We start from the raw sequence: 22,033 nt of genomic DNA, 5'->3' as shown, positions 1-22,033 counted from the left end.
TAAAAATAAATCAGCTTTGGACATGCAAAGGAAAGTGAACTGGATGGGCTTCAGTCTGGTGGCTGAGTAGACCAATAACCGCTTCTTGCATTCTTAGAGCCATAAATCGCATTTGGGTTGAGTTCTTCAGAAATTACATTTTGGCATGAAGATTTTGCCTTTTGTTCAGTGGGGTCATCTCAGTGGAATGACTCCTGCTTCCCAGAGCAAAACTTGCCTCATGCATAGTGAGCTGGACTGTGATGTGCTGGTACATGGCAAAGGATGTATGTTGCCAAAAGCTTCTTCCTATGGCCTTACCTGTGTTGCATGTGTCTTTAAAGTACCATTAAAGAAAATATATCTTCTGCAATAGGGAGGCAAAAGAAACCTACTCTGGAAGAATGTCCCTGAAACAAGAGTTATATTTATCGGAATGATCAGCAGGCTCTGGGCTATGACTCACGTTTACAGGCGAAAATTGCACTGGCAGCCGTGATTTGGGCCTCTGAGTCGGGCGCTGTAGGGAGGTGGATGCTGAATGTTTGTGGGCAGTGGAGGTGCAGGGCTGTGTCTTTGCCGGCAGAGGGGCAGGCTGGCCAGCCCAAGGGGAAGCTCTGGGAGATGGGGCTTTCTGGCTCTGGTCTCTGCCATAGTTGGCAGGAGGGACCTCAGCCCGCCCGGCTGGGCATGAGCTGGCAGTGGGAGCAGCCAGCGAACGCAGGGGAGTGTGCTGCAGTGCTGTGGTGTCCAAAAATTTCCTTTAGGCTTCTCTGTTTCCTTCCACTTAAATTGCAACAAACGTCTTCAGTGTGCTGTTGTAGGAACAGATCTGCTTCTCGGGCAAATGCAAAGCCAGAAGCCTGGGGAAGGTCTGAGGAAAGGAAACATTTATCACCTAAATCTCATCCCTTTACGTGGAAAAAATCTGTCCCTGCATCTCGCTCCATGCAAAGATGGTGATAATGTCTGGTCCTTGCAGTGAAGGACCAAGGAGGGTTCAGAGGGCACTTGTGTTGTGCTTGACATCTCAGTGCTCTCGTAGGGACCACTAGAGCATGGCTTGGAATTCACGTGTTTTTAGATACACAGAAGTTGCTCACAGAAGAGCTGTGTGGGGCAGTTGTGTGTGGATTAGTGCAAGCAACCACAGCCAAAGCTCTTCTGGGCTGTGGTGGAGGGGGGATTGAGCTGTTCAGGGCGCATTTTGTGGTATACAATGAAATGGCAGGAGGCTTGGAGGCACCACTGCTTCCAGAAAATGTGTGCAGAAGGGGGACCAGGGCAGAGTGCCTGTACATGCATATGGGTGCACTAAAGCCAGTTCCCTTGGACAGAGACATCATTTGGTGCATCCCAGCTCAGAAACAGCCTTTATGAGCAGGCAGTAACAAAAACGCTGAGCGGAGATATTTCAGCTCTTGCTGTTGCCTTGGCTGCTCTACAGAGTTGAAGAAACAAGGTCAGATTAAATGTGTGTGGAGGAATTTGGCCGGTCTCCTTTGGCTATAAAAGCAGCTGAAGTTCTTATTCTTGGATCTGGGTAGAGAAGGTCCACATACCTCCTCATGCCTTTTAAAGTAAGTGTCTTGGAAGGAGATGCTGGGAAACATTAGATGGGCCCCTGACATTTTGTTTTCTTGCCAGAGATGGGTGGACAGGAGCATGGTACACTTCTAATTAGCGATAATGGGTCTGCTGCTGGATGGGTGTGTGGCTGGGACCATGTGCAGGGTGAGCGGTGGAGTATGGGCTTGGGAGGGGCTGACCGACTGTCTCACAGGGCTTGTTTTTTCCCCAGGAGAAGATCGGCTGGCGTAAGGAGGCATCTCACCTACTGGTCTTCACGACAGATGATGTGCCCCACATAGCCTTGGACGGGAAGCTGGGGGGCCTGGTGCAGCCCCATGATGGCCAGTGCCACCTCAATGAAGCCAACGAGTACAGCGCGTCCAGCCAGCTGGTGAGGGGACAACATGAGGACCCAGCTCTTGGAGACCTTGGGTGTTGGTGGACCTCTCTGGAGACCACCCACCCTCAACTCTAGCAGCTTTTAGCAAATGCAATGCCTGACCAGCATGGTTTCACCTGGTCCTGCAATTTGCAAACAAAATTTGCCCTTCCCATTGGGCATCCCCCCACAGTGATTGCTCCTGTGATGCTCAAAAATGAGTTAGGAACTTAGCGAGTTCCTTCAGAGCTCATTTCAAGGAAGGCAAAACTAATTCAGCGTCCTGAAGAGCATCAGATTTTGCCTGCAAAGTGTAGAGGAAACATAAACATGTCATCTCTTTTCTATAATGTCCAGTGGACTGTCAGCTTCTCCCTGGGGAGTCGGAGTCTACCCTGATGTGGCTACACTAGCAAGCACAACAGGATGCTCCTCTTATTCACATCCTTTGAGCACAACACCAATGTAGCTCTTAGCAGTATATATGCAAACTATCCTTTCTAAAACATTTAAACTCAGTGGAGGAAACTTCTGGGATGAATGTTTGCCTGCCACCTCATTATCACATCCTTCTGCAGAATGGTGCTTTGTTCAGCAGATCACAAGCACTAATTATGATTTTTGTTCCTGGATGGATGTCACCCTGTAAGGGGAGGTGTTTTTGGATGGCTGTGTTATGGTCAGAGGCTATGCTCTGTGGAGAAACCTGCTTTCCACCCACCTGTGCAATCCTAGCAAGACTATAGGTAAGGGAGTACAGCCCCCATACTGACATGGAGTTAACACTGGGGAGCTGGTGTGGGGATGCTGGCCCAGTGGTGAAACACTGGCCCAGGTTGCCCAGAGAGGTGGTCGATGCCCCATCCCTGGAGACATTCAAGGCCAGGCTGGATGGGACTCTGAGCAACCTGATCTGGTTCAAGATGTCCCTGCTCATGGCAGGGGGTTGGACTGGATGAGCTTTAAAGGTCCTTTCCAACCTAAACTATTCTGATTCCATGTTTGAGTCTTGGAGGCTCTCAATCAGCCCTCCAGTCTGCAAGTAAACAAGGCTTTTTTTTTTTTTTTGAAGGACAGCACTTTAGAAGCAGCCAGGGCTTCTAAACTCAACCTGGTCTCTTGAAACTGAGCCCTGGTTCATTATTTTGTTGCTTGTGGGTAGCTAGAGCAGTATCTTCCTGCCATCCTCTCTGTCTGGGAAGTCTACAGAATTAAAGAGCTCATCATAATCTCTTTATGGTTCCAGGATGCAGAAAGAAAAGACAATGGATGTTTCCACTTTGGGAGATAAATCATATGTTTCTGCTTACTGCAGTTCTAGGTCTCTCTGCCTCGCATCCCTGGAGGCTGCAGCCAGTGTGTTACACATGCATCTACTGATGGCAAAACAGAAAGAAGAAAGAAATCCAGTGTTTCAGGTGTTGCTGTAGCTAACAGTGTCATCAGTCATATATAGTGAAGTGTGCAGCAGAAATATTTAAGGGATGACAGAATTTCTACCATTTCAGTTGGGATTGTGCTGGCACATCAGGGACTTCATCCTGCAGCTGAACATGCCATGGGTCTGGAATGAATTCTGCTGTTGGAAGGAGAAAAGCAGTGAAATTAATCTTTGTTTCTGTGTTCCCCACCAGTCTTTCTGTCTTTTTTTTTTTTTTCCGTAGGATTATCCTTCTCTGGCACTTCTTGGAGAGAAACTTGCTGAAAACAACATCCACCTGATTTTTGCTGTTACGAAAAGTCATTATGTCCTGTACAAGGTAAGTACTGCTGAGCCTCCTGTGCCTTGTGAAAGCATCTTCCTGCTGGCACTGTGGAGCAGAGGCAGCAGCAAGTGTGCATGTGTGCAGCAGCAAGTGTGCATGTGTGCAGCCGCAAGCACGTGCTGCCCACAGGGGCTGACAGGGGCAGGCAGATGCAGGCAGGCAGATGCAGGCAGGCGAGGCTCAGGACACCATCCCTCCTTTCAGCAAAAAGCACTAAAGCTTCTTAGGGCAAACAGATATATATGTTAGCGAGCATGTGAAGACTTAAAATAGACTCCAGCTTAATCGTGATGTTCGGATGGCTGCCAGCCGTGCAGCATGCGAGGGAACAGGAACCTGTTCAACCCATTCTGCAGTGACTTAATCCCATTACCTAATCACACACAGCTTTTCTGCCCAGCTGTGTTTTTCCATCACGGAGTCCAGGGCCCTGATGTGCCACATACAGTTTGAACTCCCTCGAAAGGAAAAGGTGACTTGAGCCTCAAGGGCCGGCTTGTGTCTGGAGCTGCCTCACAGGGTTTTGCCCCTCTGCAGATGCAGGGGAGGTTTTTCAGGCAGGGTTGCTTTCAGAGTCTTCTGTTCTGGCTCTTGAGGCTCCAGCAAAAACAACAAGCAGCCACGTTGCTACGGTGGAGATGCTGCTGCTCGCCTGTGGAGCACAGCAGGGCTGAGCTCCTTCTCCACCCCCTCTCCTGGGGATGCTGGTGGGTGGTGAGGCCAGATGGGGTGGCTGCACGTCCCTCCCCTTGGTGCCGGCTCTGCCCCGTGCACAGCAGCTGGATGTTGCCGCCTCCAGCAGCAGAGCCGGGTCCATTAATCCCCATCACTTGGCCACGAGCTTTGTTTAATGTTGGATGTACCGTGTTAGCAATGCTTTGCTTTCAAAAGATCCATGTTAACAGGAGCCATGCCATACTGTGCACACCACCACATGACAAGGCAGGGTGGGTGGCCAGTGTCCCCAGCACAGCGTTGGTCCCTCCTTGCCCTCTGCTTTCCTCTTTGCATCTCAGCTTTTTCTTTTTTTTTTTTTTTTTTTTCCTAGAACTTTACTGCCTTGATTCCTGGGACAACAGTGGAGATTTTGCACAAAGACTCCAAGAATATCATTGAACTGATCGTCAAGGCCTACAATGTAAGTGCATTTTAATGCCGCAGCTGCTGTTGTGCAAAGCACCAGGAGCTTGGCCAGCTCACCCCTCCCTGGTGTGCTCCAGCCAGCTTGGGCGCCTTCCTCCCCGGTCCTTCACATGCAGCCAGAGCTGGGGCATCCACTCTGGGGAAGGAAACAAAGCATGTGAGGTGGAGAAGGAGCATGGGGCTACCCAAAGGAGCCTGAGGCACAGCAGAGGTTTCACTCCATGTCTCCCATGTGTAGAATTACCCTTAAAATACCGCCCTGATCTAAACCAGTTCTCTCTCAGAGCACCCTGCTGGTAGAAAAAAATAGATTATTTCTTTGCTATCTGATGTTCAGAGGCCTCACAAGGACATCACCAGGCTCTGGCTAAGGTTGCATTATTTCGTTGGTCTCCATCCAGGAGGAGTTGGTCTTCAGCACTCCATGAACATCACCATGTCTCTTGGTCCCAAAGGAACCCTTTCTACATGACGTTGCCCATGCAGCCAGCCCAGCCATGCTGGGCCCCATGGAGGACAGCAAAGGACCTGCAGTTGTACCACTGACCAGACACTGTGCATTTCCATGGGGATTAAGGGAGCAGATCAATCAGAAACAGCTAAATGGCATGTTCGTTGCATAGTTAGTTGTCAACATTTCTGTTGACTTCTCCCTGAATTCTTATGGATCAACTCTTTGTGCTCCTGGAATGATATTGCTGTGCAGGTGCTGGTCATGGAGATCTGGCCCCATGATGCACCAGCCTTCAGTTAGGGTTCTTCATGCATTGGACTTGAGAATGCACTTTTTCCATAGTGGCAAGCTCTTCTACTTGGTACTGTGCTCATTAGGGTAAGGGAGTGAGGAAGGACTCTTTTGGAGCAGTTTACACATCCAGTGGTCATGTAGGATTGTGTTATGCTTTGTGTGACCTGTAATGCTCATCTTTCCTTCCCCCAAAGTTCCGGGCAGTTAAAGCAGTCTTTGGTTATGGCCTTCGGAATAGTGCTTCCCAAATGCCCTTCCCAATAGTGCTTCACCCTCTGAGGAAAGGCAGTGAGCACTTAATGCTGTTAATGAGGCCCTGGAGATACTGCAAATCAAAAGCCCAGTCGCCCCGGTTTTTCTCTTGGAGGAAGGAGGGTCTTGTAGCTAAGGTGCTTGGCTTGGGAGAAAGAAATGCAAGTTGACTCTACGTTGACTTTGCATGTGGTCACAGCACCATCATGTGAAAACCTCCCTTTGCCTCAGTTTCCCAGTTGTAACATGTCCATGTCTCCATTTCCCCACCCCTCGAGCCTTTGCAGACAGGTGTAAGCTGATGAAAGCCACTGGGGATGTGATGCCCCCAGCCCTGCTCTGTCCTTCTCTTTGTGAGCTTTCTGGTGCAGCTGTCTAGAAACCACCAGGATGCTGAGAAGGAGCAGTGCAGGGTAAACTGGCAGGTACAGACTGGGACAGCCTGCGTGTTGCCTGGAGCTGCCTGTGCCACAGGTAGCCTGGGGCCACAGGAAACCTGGCGCCTGCCCAGCCCGTCTCCTCTCGGTAGTGTTGGTTTTTCCTGAAATGAAGCAGGAAACTCTCACTGAAGGAGAAAGCAAAAATTTCTGGTTCTCAAGGGGGAATGAGCCTTCTTTTATTCTTCATGGAAAGGAAACTCTGAGCCTGGAGAAACCCTTCATCTGCAGCAGGGACTGTCTTCTCCTGCAGGGTGGCAGTGGCTGGTGCTCTGGGCCTGGGGTCAGCCCTTTACATGCTTTGGCCATCTGGTCCTTTCTCATCTGTTTCTCTTCACTGATGAATGCATCAGGCTTGCTCAGGGTTTACATTATCCCTAAGATTACTTTCCTCCATCCCTTCATCTTCCATCTCCCTTTTTCTTCTGCCCAGCATGCTGTCACCCTTCCATCATCCTGGAGTGATGTGAAGCCAAAGAGAATGGGAATGGCTTTTTTCCTCTGTTCTCACTAAGACAAAACCCTTCCCCCAGATTCTGACAGGCCTGTGAGATGGAGAAGCTGCTGGGGGGCTGTGCCCAGGCTGGCACAGCGCTGGGGGTCTCTGCCCAGACATGCAGGTTTGATTTGGACCAAAGGCAGCAAGCAGGACCCTGGTTTAAAAACTGCTTTCCTAAACTCAGTTCAGGCAGGTCTCAGATGTGTTTCTCATTACACCACTGATGGGTTTCCCATGGTGAGTAGCCTTCATGTCAGCCATGCCCAAAGCTGCTGCCAGTTCAGGATTTCCTTGTTTTTGCACTGGAAGTATCAGCCTTTGAATTTCGCAGCTTTATTTCAGGCAGCGAACGTTGCTCCACCTCTGGGACAGGTCCTTCCTCTCTCCTGTGCTCTCTGCTCATCCCTGAAGGCACAGCAAGCTTGGGGCCACCAAACAGCACAGCAGCAAAAGCTGCTGTAGCCCTCAGTGGTGGCTGAGGTGCTGTGAGAAGGTATTGCTGTGTAACGATGTGAAGTGGCTAATAATAATAGCATTACAATTAAGCTAATAGCATTACTATCTAGGGCTAATAAGAAATGTTAGCATCTGTATAAGAACACTGTAGGGGCCCATGCAAGGTCATAGTGAGGGCTGGCCTGGTGTTCTGTCTTCTGCTGTGCCCTAAATTAGATGCTCTGGACAGGAAGATGAGAGGGAGTTATCAGTGCTACAGCTAATTCCTACAGGATAATTTTGGGCAAAACAGTATGTTCAGTTTTACCAACACGTGCGGCATTCAGCCTGCAGGCGATGGATGCTCCATATGGTCCAAATTGCCATCCCATGAACAGTTCTTCTGTTATTGCAGGGAGACCGGAGATTATCCCTTTTTTCCTCAAGGGCTGTTTAGATTCGTCCAGCCAAAATTCATTTATTTCCTGCCCATTTCCAAAAGCATTAGCTATTTGCTGGTGTGTGAACCCTGGTTTTGTTATCACATTGACTGACAAAAGATCTGAATTAGCACTTTTCCTTAATCTGGCCACTTCGTTGAGGGCTGGGGACAAGGGGGAGAGGGACGGAGCTGCAAGCTGGCTTTGGAAAATAAATGTGTTTGTACAAAAAGCTCAATTTTGGAAACCTTTGTCTTTTTTGGATACCATTTGTAAAAATCAGTTCCAGCCATTGCAAGAATGAAACAAAACAACCTCATTCTGAATTAATACTTATAAACTTCATTTTGTTTTGATTTAAGAAGTCTGTGTGTGCAGCAGGGTGGAGAGATGAGAAGCAGAAGGAAGAGGGTAGGAGTATACCAAAAACCTCGCTGATAGAAAATGATTTTCACTTTGAAAAGTTTTGTAGATTTTTTTTTTTTCCATGGTGGTGTTTCCGGACGATGCATCCGAAATTGTACTTTTGTTTGGCATTTTCTCTGAAGAGGGAAAATACATTTTTCTGAGCAGTTGGGTGAAATCAATAAAGCAGGACAGAGGCAGAGCAGTTTTACACCTTCCCTGTGCAGTGCGGTGGACACAACAGGACAACTGCTGGTGGAGCATCAGGCTTTGTGCCTCGCTGAGGGGCTGGTTTGTGGTGAGGAGGAGGTGCAATTGTGTACACAAAGCTCTGACCTTTGTCTCAGAGATACTTCATGGTTGAGAACCTTTTATTCTTTTTTTTTGTTGGGCATTCATATCTTTTCAATACTGGCTACAGTGGTCATCATGACTATCCTAGGGGGAATAAGGCATCCACAGGGGTTTTAGGTAGCTTCTCCTGAGTCTAAGCTGTATTCATCAGAAGTCTCCTGAGATGGTTAAGTTAAACCCACATGTCAATGTGTGTCCATGAGTGATTTGTTTTCATATAGGTGCAGAGATGGCCTAGCTGCCCTCTGAAAACATGAGGAGAAGAGACTAACACAGAAGAAATCCACCCACCTTTGGGAAGCTGATTGTTTGCTTTCTCATTTTGTTTCTAGAGCATTCGGTCTAAGGTGGAGCTCACAGTCTGGGACAGTCCTGAGGACATTGGCTTGACCTTCACAGCCACATGCCAGGATGGATTGTCCTATCCCGGGCTGAGAAAGTGTGGGGATCTCAAAATAGGAGATACGGTGAGTCTGCCTTTTGGTCCATCCCCTGGAGATGCTGTTTCTCCCCATGTGCAACTACTTGCCTCTCTTGATGGGTGGTCCTGGGTGATAAAATATAGCTTTGTTCATCTTCCTCTGCTCTCCTCACGCTGTGCCATGTCAATATGGAAACCCACAGAGAGCAGCTCTGCTAAAAGTGACTCTGCATGGTATAGATCAGCCCAAGGTCAGCTGTGAGTCCAGAAAATGGGAATACAGGAGTCTTGTCTACAGCTCCCTGAGCCAAAACTTCTTTATCAGGAAGCAGGATGCAATAGTCAAGAATGGGCTTTTTTTTTTCCTGTAATCCCAGATATTCACATCACTCTCTTGCCTGTGAATTTTTTATTGCTTTTGTCTTCTGGTCTTTTCCTGGTCTGTTAAATATTCAAGGTTTTCTTGTTATTGTTTGAGAATCCTGGCATGTATTAGCATCCTGGCATGTATCAGCACTAGTGTGGCCAGCAGGACCAGGGCAGTGATTGTCCCCCTGGTACTCAGTGCTGGTGAGGTCCCACCCTGAATCTGGATTCAGTTTTGGGGCCCTCACTACAAGAAAGACATTGAGGTGCTGGAGAGAGTTCAGAGAAAGGCAATGAAGCTGGTGAAGGGTCTGGAGCACAAGTCTGATGAGGAGAGGCTGAGGGAACTGGGGCTGTTTAGCTTGGAGAAAAGGAGGCTGAGAGGAGACCTTATTTCTGTCTACAACTACCTGAAAGGAGGTTGTAGCACGGAGTGTGTTGGTCTCTTCTCACAGGTTACAAGTGATAGGATGAGAGGAAATGGCCTCCAGTTGCACAAGGGAAGGTTTAGATTGGATATTAGGAAAAAATTCTTCATGGAAAGGATTACCAAGCATTGGAACAGTCTGGCCAGGGCAGTGATTGGGTTACCATCCCTGGAGCTATTTAAAAGATGTTCAAATGCAGTGGTTAGCAACATGGTTTAGTGGTAGACATAGCAGTGTTAGGTTTATGGTTGGACTCAATGATCTTAAGGGTCTTTTCCAACCAAAATGATTCTGTGATTCTAATCTAAACCTGTCTTTCCCAGAGTGAGAAGGTCACAGTTAACTTCGGAGGTACTGCAAAAATAGTCAAGGTGCTCAGAAAGGCAGCAACCCTCCTCTCGTCTGTTCAGCTCCCAGGGTTACTGGATGGCAGCGCAGACTGAAAATATGGTTTGCCCCTGATGTTAACAGTATACATGGCATAATCCATCCAGTGTTTTTTTAAATAAAGAGCAGAGACGCTAAGCTTTGCTTGTTAAAATTTAGTATTGATACAGAGAAATGGGTTGCAGGAGGGCTCAGACTAACGGGGAGCCCCCCTGCCCCTCTTCTCTAGGTTTTTGCTGTCTGCAAGGACATGGGTGTAGATTCATTAGCAGCCTGATTGCCTTATTTGAGAAGACTAGCTCTGCAAACATACCAGAGCTCTAAGCACTGAGGCATATAAAAATAGTTTGGAAAAGTCAACAGTAGGTGGATTTTTACCCCACCAAATAAGGATCATGAGAAGTGTTAGAAAGCAAGGTGGCCCTGGCATTTGTAGCTGACTTAACTGGATCTCCGATGGGTGGGTAAAAGCAATCCCTGGAGTGCTGCCACGCTGGGCACGTGCCCTCCTTGTTGCCACAGCAAAGCCTGAGCCCCCAATGTAGCAGAGTTAATCTGGTGTTTGATCCTGGGCTGCTGGCTTTGGCACGAGCAGGCTGGTCACTCCAGCCACTGTAGCTCGTGCTGTAAAAGGGTTTGGCAGTGGGTATGTACATGCCCGTATCTGCAGAGGCTGATGGCATGAGTGGGAACGACTGGTTCTCCCCATCAGGATGAAGTGTACCAGGTGTATCTTCTGCCCAGGCAGCAGAAGATTTGGGGTACAGCAGGAGCTGGCACTGGTGCCTCTCCTATTTTAGGTGCACCCCAGTATCAAGGTGCCTGCACAGGCAGACATGTCATAGGATCACGTCCTGTCCCTCCATTCCCTTAGGTTCAGCGTTTTTTTGCCCTATTGTTTCCACATGGATCAAGATTTGACTACTTCTAAGAAAGTTTCCCCGAAGAGGACAGCGCTGGCACCAGACCCTGATCCGCTGGGGTTCAGTCCTGGGGGCGTGGGTGTCAGTGGGTGAAAGGGAGCAGGATTACCTTGATCCCCTTAGCTTGCTTTCTGATCTCATTCTTCTCTGTGTAATTTGAGCTTGTTGCTTAATTGCTTCAGGCCATGGGAATAGGAGGGGGTCACGAGAGCCTTCAGGGGGTGCAGCTTTCCCGGCTGGGGGTGGCTGCTGTGCTGTCATCTGCATGTCACCCCTTGGCATGTGGGGCAGTGCAGGCAGGGAGAGCTTGAGGTGACCCCAAATGTCTCCAGAGGCTAATCATTCCCTCCTGATGCACAGGAAAGGGGATTGTTTCTTCAGAATAAGGTTAATCTCCTTTGCTAACCAGCAGCTCCGGGCAGTGCCGGCTGGCCCGAGACCCCCAGTGAACAGCAGGATTAAATCAGGGGCCAAGCAAGTGCTGTTAGGACAGTCTTGGTTTCCCCAGGAGAAAAGCTTTGACACTGGATTGTAGCAACAGAAAGTGAGGGAGGGTGTGAACTATAACCCTTCTGAAGCCAGTCTTAATAGAAGCATCCACCTAAAATGGCCTGTTATCAGCATGCTGAAAGCCTGGGACTGTGTGACTGATACACATCTCTATGTTCAGGCCAGGATTCCATAAAACCTTATAGAGCTGCACTCTTGTAGGCATCTTGGGCCCTTGTGCTGCATTGGTTAGTTCATTGCTAGTGCTTGGTTTCAAGAAAGTTTTTATTTTTGATAACATGAAAGCCAGGCTATTTGCTAGAGTTTTTCCCTGTTTATTTCATGGGGATAGACAGAAACCAGCAGTTCTTCATAGGCAAAATTACTGCCGATGACTGCCAATTGAGAGTTTTGAAATGTTAAGACTGCTGAATCCCTTTGTGCATTGAGCTGCAGATGCCCTTGCTAGAAATGCAATTTTTTTGTTTTGCACACCTGGGAGTGAAGCTTTACATGCTGAGTGTGGCCCCGCTCCAGGGAGTTCCTCCATGGAACTCAATATGTGAGGCTGCACCTCAAATCCTGTGTTCAGTTTTGGGCCCCTCACTACAAGAAAGACATTGACGTGCTGGAGAGATTTCAAAGAGGGGCAGAGAAGTTGGTGAAGGGTCTGAAGCACAAGCCTGATGAGGAGCGGTTGAGGGAACTGGGGCTGTTCAGCCTGGAGAAAAGGAGGCTGAGGGCAGACCTTATCACTGTCTACAGCTACCTGAAAGGAGGTTGTAGCATGGAGGGTGTGGTCTCTTCTCTCAAGTAACAGATAGGGACAAGAGGAAATGACCTCAAGTTGCATGAGGGGAGGTTTAGATTGGATATTACGAAACATTTCTTCATGGAAAGGGGTTGTTTGGCGTTGGAACAGTCTGGCCAGGGCAGTGGTGGAGTCGCCATCCCTGGAGCTGTTTAAACGATGTGTAGATGAGGTTCTTAGGGATGTGGTTCAGTGCCACAGTTAGGTTATGGTTGGACTTGATGATCTTGAGTGTCTCTTCCAACCAAAATGATTCCATGGCTTTTCCTCGTGACATTTCCCCTTCCATCCTGCCTTTCTTCCCAGAACACCCTTAATGGTCATTTTGGGGCCATGCATGTTAACTTACATCTCAACTTGCCCGCCATCAGGTGTCCTTCGAGGTGGCCGTGGAGGCCCGGATCTGCCCTGCTGAGGACACCTCCCACATCTTCACCATCAAGCCCGCTGGCTTTCGGGACACACTGGAGGTGGCAGTGACCTACAACTGCCTCTGCGGCTGCACCGGCCGTGCTGCCCCAGCCAGCGGCAAGTGCAGCGGCAACGGGACCTACGCCTGCGGGCTGTGCGAGTGCGATGCCGGCTACCTGGGGGCCAGGTGTGAGTGTGAGGAGGGGGCCAGCGGGGACATGCACCACGCCATGTGCCGGGAGGCAGAGGGCAAACCCCTCTGCAGCGGGAGAGGGGAGTGCAGCTGCAACCAGTGCCTCTGCCACGAGAGTGAGTTTGGGAACATCTACGGGCCCTTCTGCGAGTGTGATGACTTCTCCTGTGCCAGATACAAGGGAGTCCTCTGCTCAGGTAGGAGCCTCTCCTCCCTTGCACCCTCTGTTTTGTGGGAATGGGGAAACCGCCCCAAAATGGGGAAGGCTGCTGGGCTGGCCCACACAGGGTGTGCGAGGGGCTGTGCCTGCCCTGCCTGCCAAAATCTACTCTGTTTCTGGGGGGAATCCACCCTCCCTTTCTTTTTCTTACAGAAGGTTTAAGTGCATCTGTACTAATGAGCAGAAATTATGTTATCTCCATCAGAATGGAGTTTCCAGTGTTAGAGTGACAGGCTCTCTCCTGGCAGGCTTGTCAACTGCCAGCGTCCCACAGAGATGAGCAGAGTCTTGGCTTTGGTGTTTTTATTTTGATGTTAACGATGCACATTGCTTGCACATGGAAGTATATCCCTAGGAAGGAGTAAACCAGCACAGGCTTGAATCATAGTATCATAGAACAGTTTGGGTTGGAAGGGACCTTCAGAGCTCATCTAAGTCCAACCCCCTGCCATAAGCAGGGACATGTTCACCTACATCAGGTTGCTCAGAGCCCTATCCAGCCTGGCCTTGAAAGTCTCCAGGGATGGGGCATCAACCACCTCTCTGGGCAACCTGGGCCAGTGCTTTATCACCCTCATTGTAAAAACGAGTGGTAAAATATGCTGAATCCACAGAAGTTTTTGGTGTTGTCTCACTTAGGATTTCTGTTGCCTGTGCCATCCTTCCCTGTGGAGGCAGAAACAATCTTTTTTAAAGGTGAAGCATTTGAAGTAATCCCCTGGTGCAGCACAGGTGAAAAGAAAGGTTGTGTTTCAGAATGTTACTTATTAGAGAAAGCCTGTGTTAAAGATTCCTAAAGGTATTTTATGTATAGATTTTTCTGCCCACTGGGAATACAAGTCATTCACTGAGAAAGACGTAGTGAGTCAGGCTTGCTTAAGCAAAGGTGGAAGACTTATTTAGCTGTGTTAACTAAAATCACTTTAATTCCTTGTCAGTCCAAGGTCACATAATTTACCTTGCACATAATTGCCTGGATTAGCTTTTGGACATAATTGCCTCAGTTGGAACTGGACAGAAGGTTATTTTAAAAAATGCTTTCAAGCAAGTCAAATATTTCCTTAACTGAAAATCTTGGGCAAAACTTCCAAAACAAGTGTAAGTTTGGAAAAATAGCTATTTTTTATGCTGTTGCTGAGGAAGTGGTGTTTTTTTCCCCACTGCTTATCTTGCCCTGCATGTTTCTGAGCTGGGCAGTAACGGATGGGGCAGCTTTTGGTTGCACATTTCTGGCTGGTTGAGACAGGTGGTCCTGTTGTTAGGCAGGTAGAAGACGTTTGTACCCATATTCCTGTAGCCAGGCTAGTGATGTTTCGGCACTGCCGAAGGTGGGGCAGGTGATATTTTGGCTTTTGGCATTGCCCTGGGGATGCCCACTGCAGAGCAGTGAGAATGGCCAGTACCGCCCCCCACAGGGAAGCAAGCTGTGTGCCTTCTGTTGCACCTGCTTTCTTCTGTCCCTGTGGAGGGCTTCTGGTGCTGGGAAGAGCAGCATAGCTGGTCTGGGATTTGCTGGAATTTTTTAAAGTGGCTTTAAAGTTCTTTTTATAGCTATGAAAGAAAACAAAGGATAGGCTGAAGCCAAGTGGCCTCCTCTTTGCTCTAGGGGTGGGATGGAGTTTGGCATGGCTGCGTGGGGTGGTTCTCCCTATGCCTCCTGTTATTTCCACTGCTGTTGTTTTGCTGGCTTTATTTTTTTTTTTTCTTTTTTTAATTCCATAATTCCAGCAGTTACAATGCTAAATCTGAGCTGCAGCAAGTGCTGTGCCAATGATGTAACGTTTTGAAGTGGTTTTGTTAGCCCAAGAGGCTTGGGGCTTCACCAGCCCACCCAAAGTGTCTGAGCTTGCAGGGGGCTGTGCCCAAAGCTTCCCCTAATGCAGGGGTGTCAAACTCGTTTTCACTAGGGGCCACATCAGCTTCTCAGTTGCCTTCAAAGAGCCAGATGTAATTTTAGGACTGTATAAATGTAACTACTCCTACCTGTACATAGTCCTAAAAATACATTCGGCTCTTTGAAGGCAACCAAGAGGCTAATGTGGCCCCCCCAGTGAAAATGAGTTTGACAGCCCTTCCTAATGAATATCCCTCTGGCACACAAGTGTCTCTGGTGGCTTCCAGCAAACACATGATCTCTCCTCACTATACATGTGGCCTTCTTGAAAAAGACCATACGTTTAGCTTGACACTGAACATCTCAATCCACCAGCATGTGTATACTTGGCAGCCAGAGGAGTTTGGGTCACAGCTTGGGTGCAGGAGGTCCTGTGGCATGATCATGCAGGGTCTGGTCACTGCTTTTCTTTCTGTAAGGGGGAGAAATGGCATCCTGACCCCTCCATCTGCTCTTGGGCACAACTTATGTCCCTGAAAGACCCCAACATCCCGGTGCCCACCACTCTTGAAGGGTGAATCCTACCGTGAGGGAAGACTTCTGGGTTTTAGCAAATGCAGAAACCAAAAAAGCAACCTGGAGGGAACTGATGTCTTACTGCAGATTGTTGTTGTCTCACTTGGGAGTTTGGCTTGGACCCATGAGGGGAACTCATCGCTGTGGTCATTTATACTGTAGGAATCTTCTTGTAGCATAGAAGATGCTTTGTGGCCTGCAGTGAATTTCTAGTGAACATATTTTGAACAGTGTTTTCACCCCAAAGAAACCCAAGTTTTATCAGATGGGCTGTGGTGTCCCCTGTTAAATGCATTTATGCCTGCCCAAGCTGTTGAACAAGACAGTGTCATGAACCTGTGAATACCCATCCTGGCCAGAGCAGGAGGGTCCAACCTGACCTCAGGTTTGTGGGAGCACGAGGGGGAATCAGGAGGAAAGAAGAGTTTTCCAAGCTGAGCAGTGAAAATCCATGCATGCAAACTGCTTTGCACACATGTGGCTGTGTATTTTGCATGCCTCAGACACCACAAGCCCATCGCCAACCAGCCTGGACATTTCTTCCTTTTATGATGTAGTATCCTGGTCAAGTCACAGCCACGGCACAGGGCTGGGCAGCAGATTGCAATCACACATCACATATTCCCAGCAAAAGCCACAGTGGGCTGAAATGAGCCTTGAGATTTTTGTCTCATGCTACTCAGACCTCTGACCAGCAAAGGTGTTTTAATTCATGGGTCTGTTTATAGATATTAGCATCTCATCTTGTCAGTGTTTGAGAGGAGAGGTAACTGCTGACAGTGCTGCATATGGCTCCTGATTTTTTTGTGGCCTCCTGTGAAGTACAGAGGCAGATTTAGAGTGGAAGATAATCTAAAGGAGAAGCAAGAATTTGATTCCAGTTAGTGGGAGGTTTAACGTGCCTACTGCTTCTGTGAGGCAGGCAGGAAAAGGAGTCATTTATAACATGTAGTAAATGTTGATTGAAGTTGCATCCAACTCTTAGTCAATGCTGTTAAGTCACTAATAAGTAGCATTTGTTCTGCTGCTCCGTGACTCCAGTTAACAGTTCCAGAGTAGCTGTTTCAAACTATTAATCCAGCTTCTGGAAAGGCCATTGGGTTGGCTTGCAGACGTGATCTGTTCCTCCAAAAGAGGTGTAACTGGGTTATCCATGGGATCATGCTCTGACAAAGCAGGCAGTTGCTTCCCAAAGTCCTGAACGCTTTGTTCCCTGTTTTGATCTGGATGGAGAAGTTGCCCTCTTATATTGAGAGCTTCAGCACAGCGCTTGGGCCTCTGCTCTGAAATGTGGATGTCTGCGGGAGAGAGGAAGAGAGTCCTCCTGCCCGCAGCCTCCCCTCCTGCCTGCAGCTGGGCTGGGGAAGGGGCAGCTGGCTGCGCAGCCCAGCAGCTTTTGAACCCCTTGGCTGCCTGCCAGGCAGTTTGACAAAGGAGGAAATGTCTCAGTGCTAATTGCATTCCTGAAGGTCCCATAAAACTAGGTGGCAGGAGGGAGGAGAGGCCCCCGTGAGGGCATCATGTGTTTGTCTCTAATGAAGAGAGACTAGCTTGCTGGAGGCCAAGCTTCATTAGCTTCAGTGCCTCAGACCTGTTTTGGAGGGGGGACGTGCAGGGTTGTATGGCCTTGTCTTTACTTCGGTGTCTCTAGAGAAATTTCCCCTTAACCATCATTACTGTCACCCATGTGGGTGTCATCTGTGCACTCTTCAGTCCAGGACTGTGGTTGTGTTGGGACTATGCAGGAAGATCACAGCCTCAAAGTGCTACTGAAGCATCAGGACAGAGCACTTGCCATGCTGTGAGCTGTTTCTCTCACTCAAACATGAAGGATCTCATCCCAAAAAATCCATACTGCCTGAGCAACTGCTGGTGTTGGTGCAGCTTTGCAGGATCAGGTCTTTTGTGGCTTCTCTTTTCCTTTTTTTTAAAGTAGGCAATGAATCAGATTTATAAACACTTTGCCATTGTAAATCAAGCCTTTCAACTTCTCTTTACCTCTTAAGCAGCTGAGATTATCTGAAGTGGTTAAGATGGCTAAAGCATGGTGAGATGGCAACTGACCTCGCTTGCCAGTATGGGGCTTCCAGTGCCAAAAAAAGCTCAAGTCTGTGATAAAGTATTGGGTGTCAAATTTGCAAATACATGCAAGTACCAGAATCACTTCTGAAGTGGGATTGGGAAAGTGACTGCTCATTGAAAATCTGTGGCTTATTTCACAGAGAATAGCCAAGATGGCGTGTGATGCAACGCCAGCCGCCGTGCAGAAACCACTTCAAAAACTGCTGAGGATGTACAATCCTCAGTATTTATTTCTGAATGCTTCCCTTTCTTGGTTTTATTAAATGGGGAAGGACTGATTTTTTAGCCTGCACAAAGGCCCAGTAAGATAAGGCTTCATGTGTTTGTTTTAACACAGCCTCAAATTAGATATCACACTCCTGCTTCTGCAATTCGTTTTGGGCATTCCCCGTCCCAGGCACAGTAACAGTGTTTAATAGAACCATGCTTGCAGGAGGTCTCGTGAGGTGGTGGCTCTGGTGCCAGCACGACAGTTTCTGGTTGTGCAATAGAGTCCCGGGCTTTGGGAGCAGCGCTCAGGTTTGGTGGTACCACTGGTATCTCCACCCTGGGGTTTCTGGTGGGGTTTGTTACCATACAAATCACTGTGCTCATGGGCACATCTTATGGATATAGACTTTTTTCCACACTTGTTTTTGTAGTTATTATTCACCTACCCAGTGGTAGTGCCTGGGTGGGGGATGCTGGTGTGTAACTGAAGGCTCGGATGTGAGAATAAAGGTGGCCCAGCTTTAACATCTTTTTCTTTTCATAATTATCTTAATTCCTAGTGTGTAAGCTTTTACCAGATGCTGCTCTTAAGAAAGAAATGGGTAATATTTGGTTTATTAACCTCTGAGGTGCAGGCGATGGGTTGAGTGTGGTTTGGGGAGGGAGTTTGCCTGTGCCTGCTGCTTGTTGGGGGTGGCATTAAACAAATGTAGCCCGTGACAGAAGGGAAGAGGGTGGCCTGGGGAAGGAAATATAGGGAACAGAGCCTAAACCACATCTGCAAAGTTTTCTTTGAAATTATGTCAAGTCTTGTTATCTTTATGTTTTTGATTTGGGGGATTTAGGGGGATTTTTATTTAGTTTGTGCAAAAAGGTGGAATCTGAGCACTGCCTAGGAAGAAAGAACCTGAAGGGGAGATGCAAAAGGACTGTGTAAGACATGGAAGATAAAAATAATCCTTTGGTTGTTGCTAAGTGCTTGTGCAGCACAAGCCATTCAGCTGTGGAGGAGATGTGGCTCCATCCCGGGGGTGGCTGTCCTGCGGATCGGTCCTGCTCTGCCCTCTGGGCTGGAGGAGGATGGGGAGCACACGTCTACCAGCATTTTTGAGGCTTATTTTGGTGACAGAGAATGCAGTGTCAGCTCGGGTCACTGCAGTGCAACATCACAGCGCCGGTTGCTTTGTTACTGGTCCCAGTGATTAGCAGCAGGTGGAGGGTCTGCGGGGGGGCAGGCAGTAGCTGTGTGTGCTCTCAGGGTGGCAGGGTATGGGAGGGTGGTGTGGGGTGAGCTGAACTTAGTAAAGTCCTCTGAGACTTTACAGGGTGCCCATCACACTTTCTCAGCAGCCAACAAGCCTGGTTTCAGGCATCTTGAGCTCTCCTGCCTACAGAGCTGTTACATAGCCCAGAGGGACCTTGTGGCTAGAATAAATAGTGAGAGGATGGCACTGCGGTAACATCTCTCTTTTAAGATGTGGTTAAGACTTAGGCTGTACATTTATCCTTAAGCTTCCTAAAAGCCAAGGCCAAACAGGAATGCAGCAAAGAGAAAGGTTTTTATCATCTGCAGAAGGTGCCCAGCAAAATCCCTTGCCCTGAGACATCTGTGCACCTAAGAAGAAATGCATAAAACAAAAAATCCTCCCAAATAAGAGGAAAAAATAAACCTCTGGCTTGCTGTGTCCCGTAGCAGTGAGGAACTGAGGCCAGAGCACCTGTGCCTCGCATTACTGCTGGGTGGGCATCCCCTCTCCAGCTTGCATCCCACCTCCACCTGTGCAACATTTTGGCTCCAATAAGAATTTATACAGACTGCAAACATTTAATATGAAATCGATAAAATGGAGGACCTCTGTTCTCTTCATTTTTTGGGGTTAAACTGCAAAGCTGGGTATGTTCCACTTCCTCTTATCATGTGGATTAGTGTAAAGAAATGTGAGGTTTGGGTCAGCTCCATGTACTCCCATCCTGTGGGTCAGCCTGAAGAAAAGTAAAGTCTGGGTCAGCTGGGGCAGGCAGGGCAGAGGGCTGTGATGGGGATTAACTGGAAGAGCAGTCAACTGAACTTACTTTCATACTGCTCAGACTGATGCCACTCTCGCCCTGCGTACAGGCTCCCTGCAGAAGCTGTTTGGCTGTGAGTCCAATATCATTTGTCTGCACAACATCTGAACCCCAAATCAGGGAAACTCCTATTTTTTTTTTCTTCTCTTTTCTGAAGTGTGTTTGTATAAACCAGATCTTTTCTGATGTCAGTTGTTGATATTCCTGCATTCCTGCTTGACCTCCTGCAGAGTGTGGGGGCTGTCGTGCCATTGCAACACTTTGATGATGCAGAGGGTGGTTGCTCAAGTGGTGATTTGGAAAACATTTCCACAGGCGGGGAAGGAACTGCGGAGGAGCTGGCTGCTGCTGTCACAGCTCAGAGGCTGGCTTTTAGGTCTCAGTCCAGCGACAGGAGCCAGTGGTCAAGCCCTGGGGTCATCCTGGGCTGCTTCTCGTGATGCTTTTTCAAAAGGTTGTGTCTGGCTGTGCTTGGTCTGAGAGCAACACTCGAAACCTCTCAGCCTTTAATAGGGAATGTCATTGAGAAATTCTCAGCTCTTTATACAGTGTGAAGAGCATGAGAAAGCACAGAGAAGTGTAGAGGACATGCTTACCTGCTGTGGACAGCCCCACGCTTGAGTCCTGCCCCACACCAGGGTGGCACATTCTGTGGTGGGAAGCAGGGACACCAAGCCCCTGGATCCCAGATAATTTGAAAGGGTGGAGAGAGGGTCCCCAGGAGCTGTGCGAGTAGCTAGCAAATGTTAGCATCCCTCTTTAGCAGTGTTTGAATTTTTCTTGTGAGTGGTTCCCAAGCATCAACTACCATTATTTTGGAGGGCTGTGGTGAGACAGAGAAATGGGGACACTCGCGTTGATGACTGATACCTGGTCACCATGTGTCAGTGGACTACATGTTATTTTGTAATGGAGAAACCAGGGAGGTTTTTTATTTAAAACACATCCTCTGCCAATGCAGGCTTTCTGGGTCACACAGAGTGGCTTTGTCTTGGTGCAAGCCTCCCTCCTCTTGGCAGCCCTAAACTGAGAGAGAGAAGCACCCCATGAACTACTGCCCTGGAAGGGACCTGTCCTTAACACTGCCTTGCTGGCCTCTGTGCAGCCAACCTCTCCTGGCAGCTCCTTCACTCTTCCCAGGTGGTTTTGAGGTATTTCTGTCCATAAAGTACCAAATTCAGCAGTGTGTCCCATGAGTTTCTGGTTGTGCTCACCTCCAGGAGCCATGACTCATAGCACCAGTGCAGAGAGGGTGTGAGAGCTGGGTGGGAGGTGTTTGCTTCCCAAATTTCATCTTCATGAAGTCTCTATTTCTCTGGCACGCAAATCCTCAGTGACCTTTCAAAGGAGCATGGCAGTGCCTCAGTGCATGTGTTTCCTCACATCTCCAGTCCATGGGAGGCTCCTGAAACCTCCCTGTTGCTTCCCCCGGGGCATCATTTCCACCCTTCCCCAATCTCTCCCTTCTGCTTCCCCTCCGAATTTATTTTTTGCCCTTTTAACCTGGTTTCTGTTCTCTTTCCAATTTTATCCTGAGACATGTGCTGCTCTCCTCTGAGACCGCACGCCTCCCCATCCTGCTCCACACTGGCTCAAAAGCCTGAAGATCCCAAGGGGCTTAAATGGCCATTGTGCTGGGGCAAATGGCACAGGGTGATCCTCGTTCTCTGGCTATGACCTGAGAAAGCATATGCAGCCCGTGCTTATAGCTGCAGTGTGTAAAAATGCCCAGCTCCCCCCTCTAATTGCTCTGCTAATGACCTCCCATGTCACCCTGCACAGCTGTGGTTCAGGTTGGCGGTGGCTGCGTTTCAGTGCAGGTGGATGGTTTTTAGCTAGAATGTTCTGTGCTTGATGTATATGCTCCTCTGGATTTCTTCCACCATAAGGAAATGCAGTATTAGGTATTACACCACAAGGCATTACCGTTACGTCATTGTATGTAAAATATTGTTGATTATTTGGAAGTTGGACTCTATGATCCTTATGGGGCCCTTCCAACTTGAGATATTTTATGGTCTTTGCACGGATTTCTCATGGGAACACAAATGATATTTCCATTTGTGTTTCTGCTCCATACTGTGTTTATTCTTCATCTTCCTTTGTGTTTCTGGCAGCAGGTATGCCCTGCCTGAACTGCCTTGCTCACACCAAGGCTTTGTGTTGGTTGTACGCACCAAAACAGCAATTGAGTTGGACTTTCTCT

At 48.4% G+C, this 22,033-nt stretch overlaps 1 protein-coding gene across 1 annotated transcript in view; it reads left to right on the top strand.

The window, feature by feature from the left end:
- The window catches only part of ITGB5 (integrin subunit beta 5), a 61,530-nt gene that overhangs the window by 24,270 nt on the left and 15,227 nt on the right, over positions 1–22,033 (top strand). The window contains exons 6-10 of the mRNA XM_082055492.1: positions 1,781–1,942; positions 3,595–3,690; positions 4,745–4,834; positions 8,742–8,876; positions 12,606–13,035. Of these exons, the coding sequence (XP_081911618.1) occupies positions 1,781–1,942; positions 3,595–3,690; positions 4,745–4,834; positions 8,742–8,876; positions 12,606–13,035 (913 nt within the window). The remainder of the gene's footprint in view (positions 1–1,780; positions 1,943–3,594; positions 3,691–4,744; positions 4,835–8,741; positions 8,877–12,605; positions 13,036–22,033) is intronic.

Source organism: Streptopelia decaocto (assembly GCF_964273445.1).
Source record: "Streptopelia decaocto genome assembly, chromosome: 6".
Lineage (NCBI taxonomy): Eukaryota > Metazoa > Chordata > Aves > Columbiformes > Columbidae > Streptopelia > Streptopelia decaocto.
Note: the sequence above shows the minus strand (reverse complement) of the source record. Positions and strands in the feature narration are given on the sequence as shown.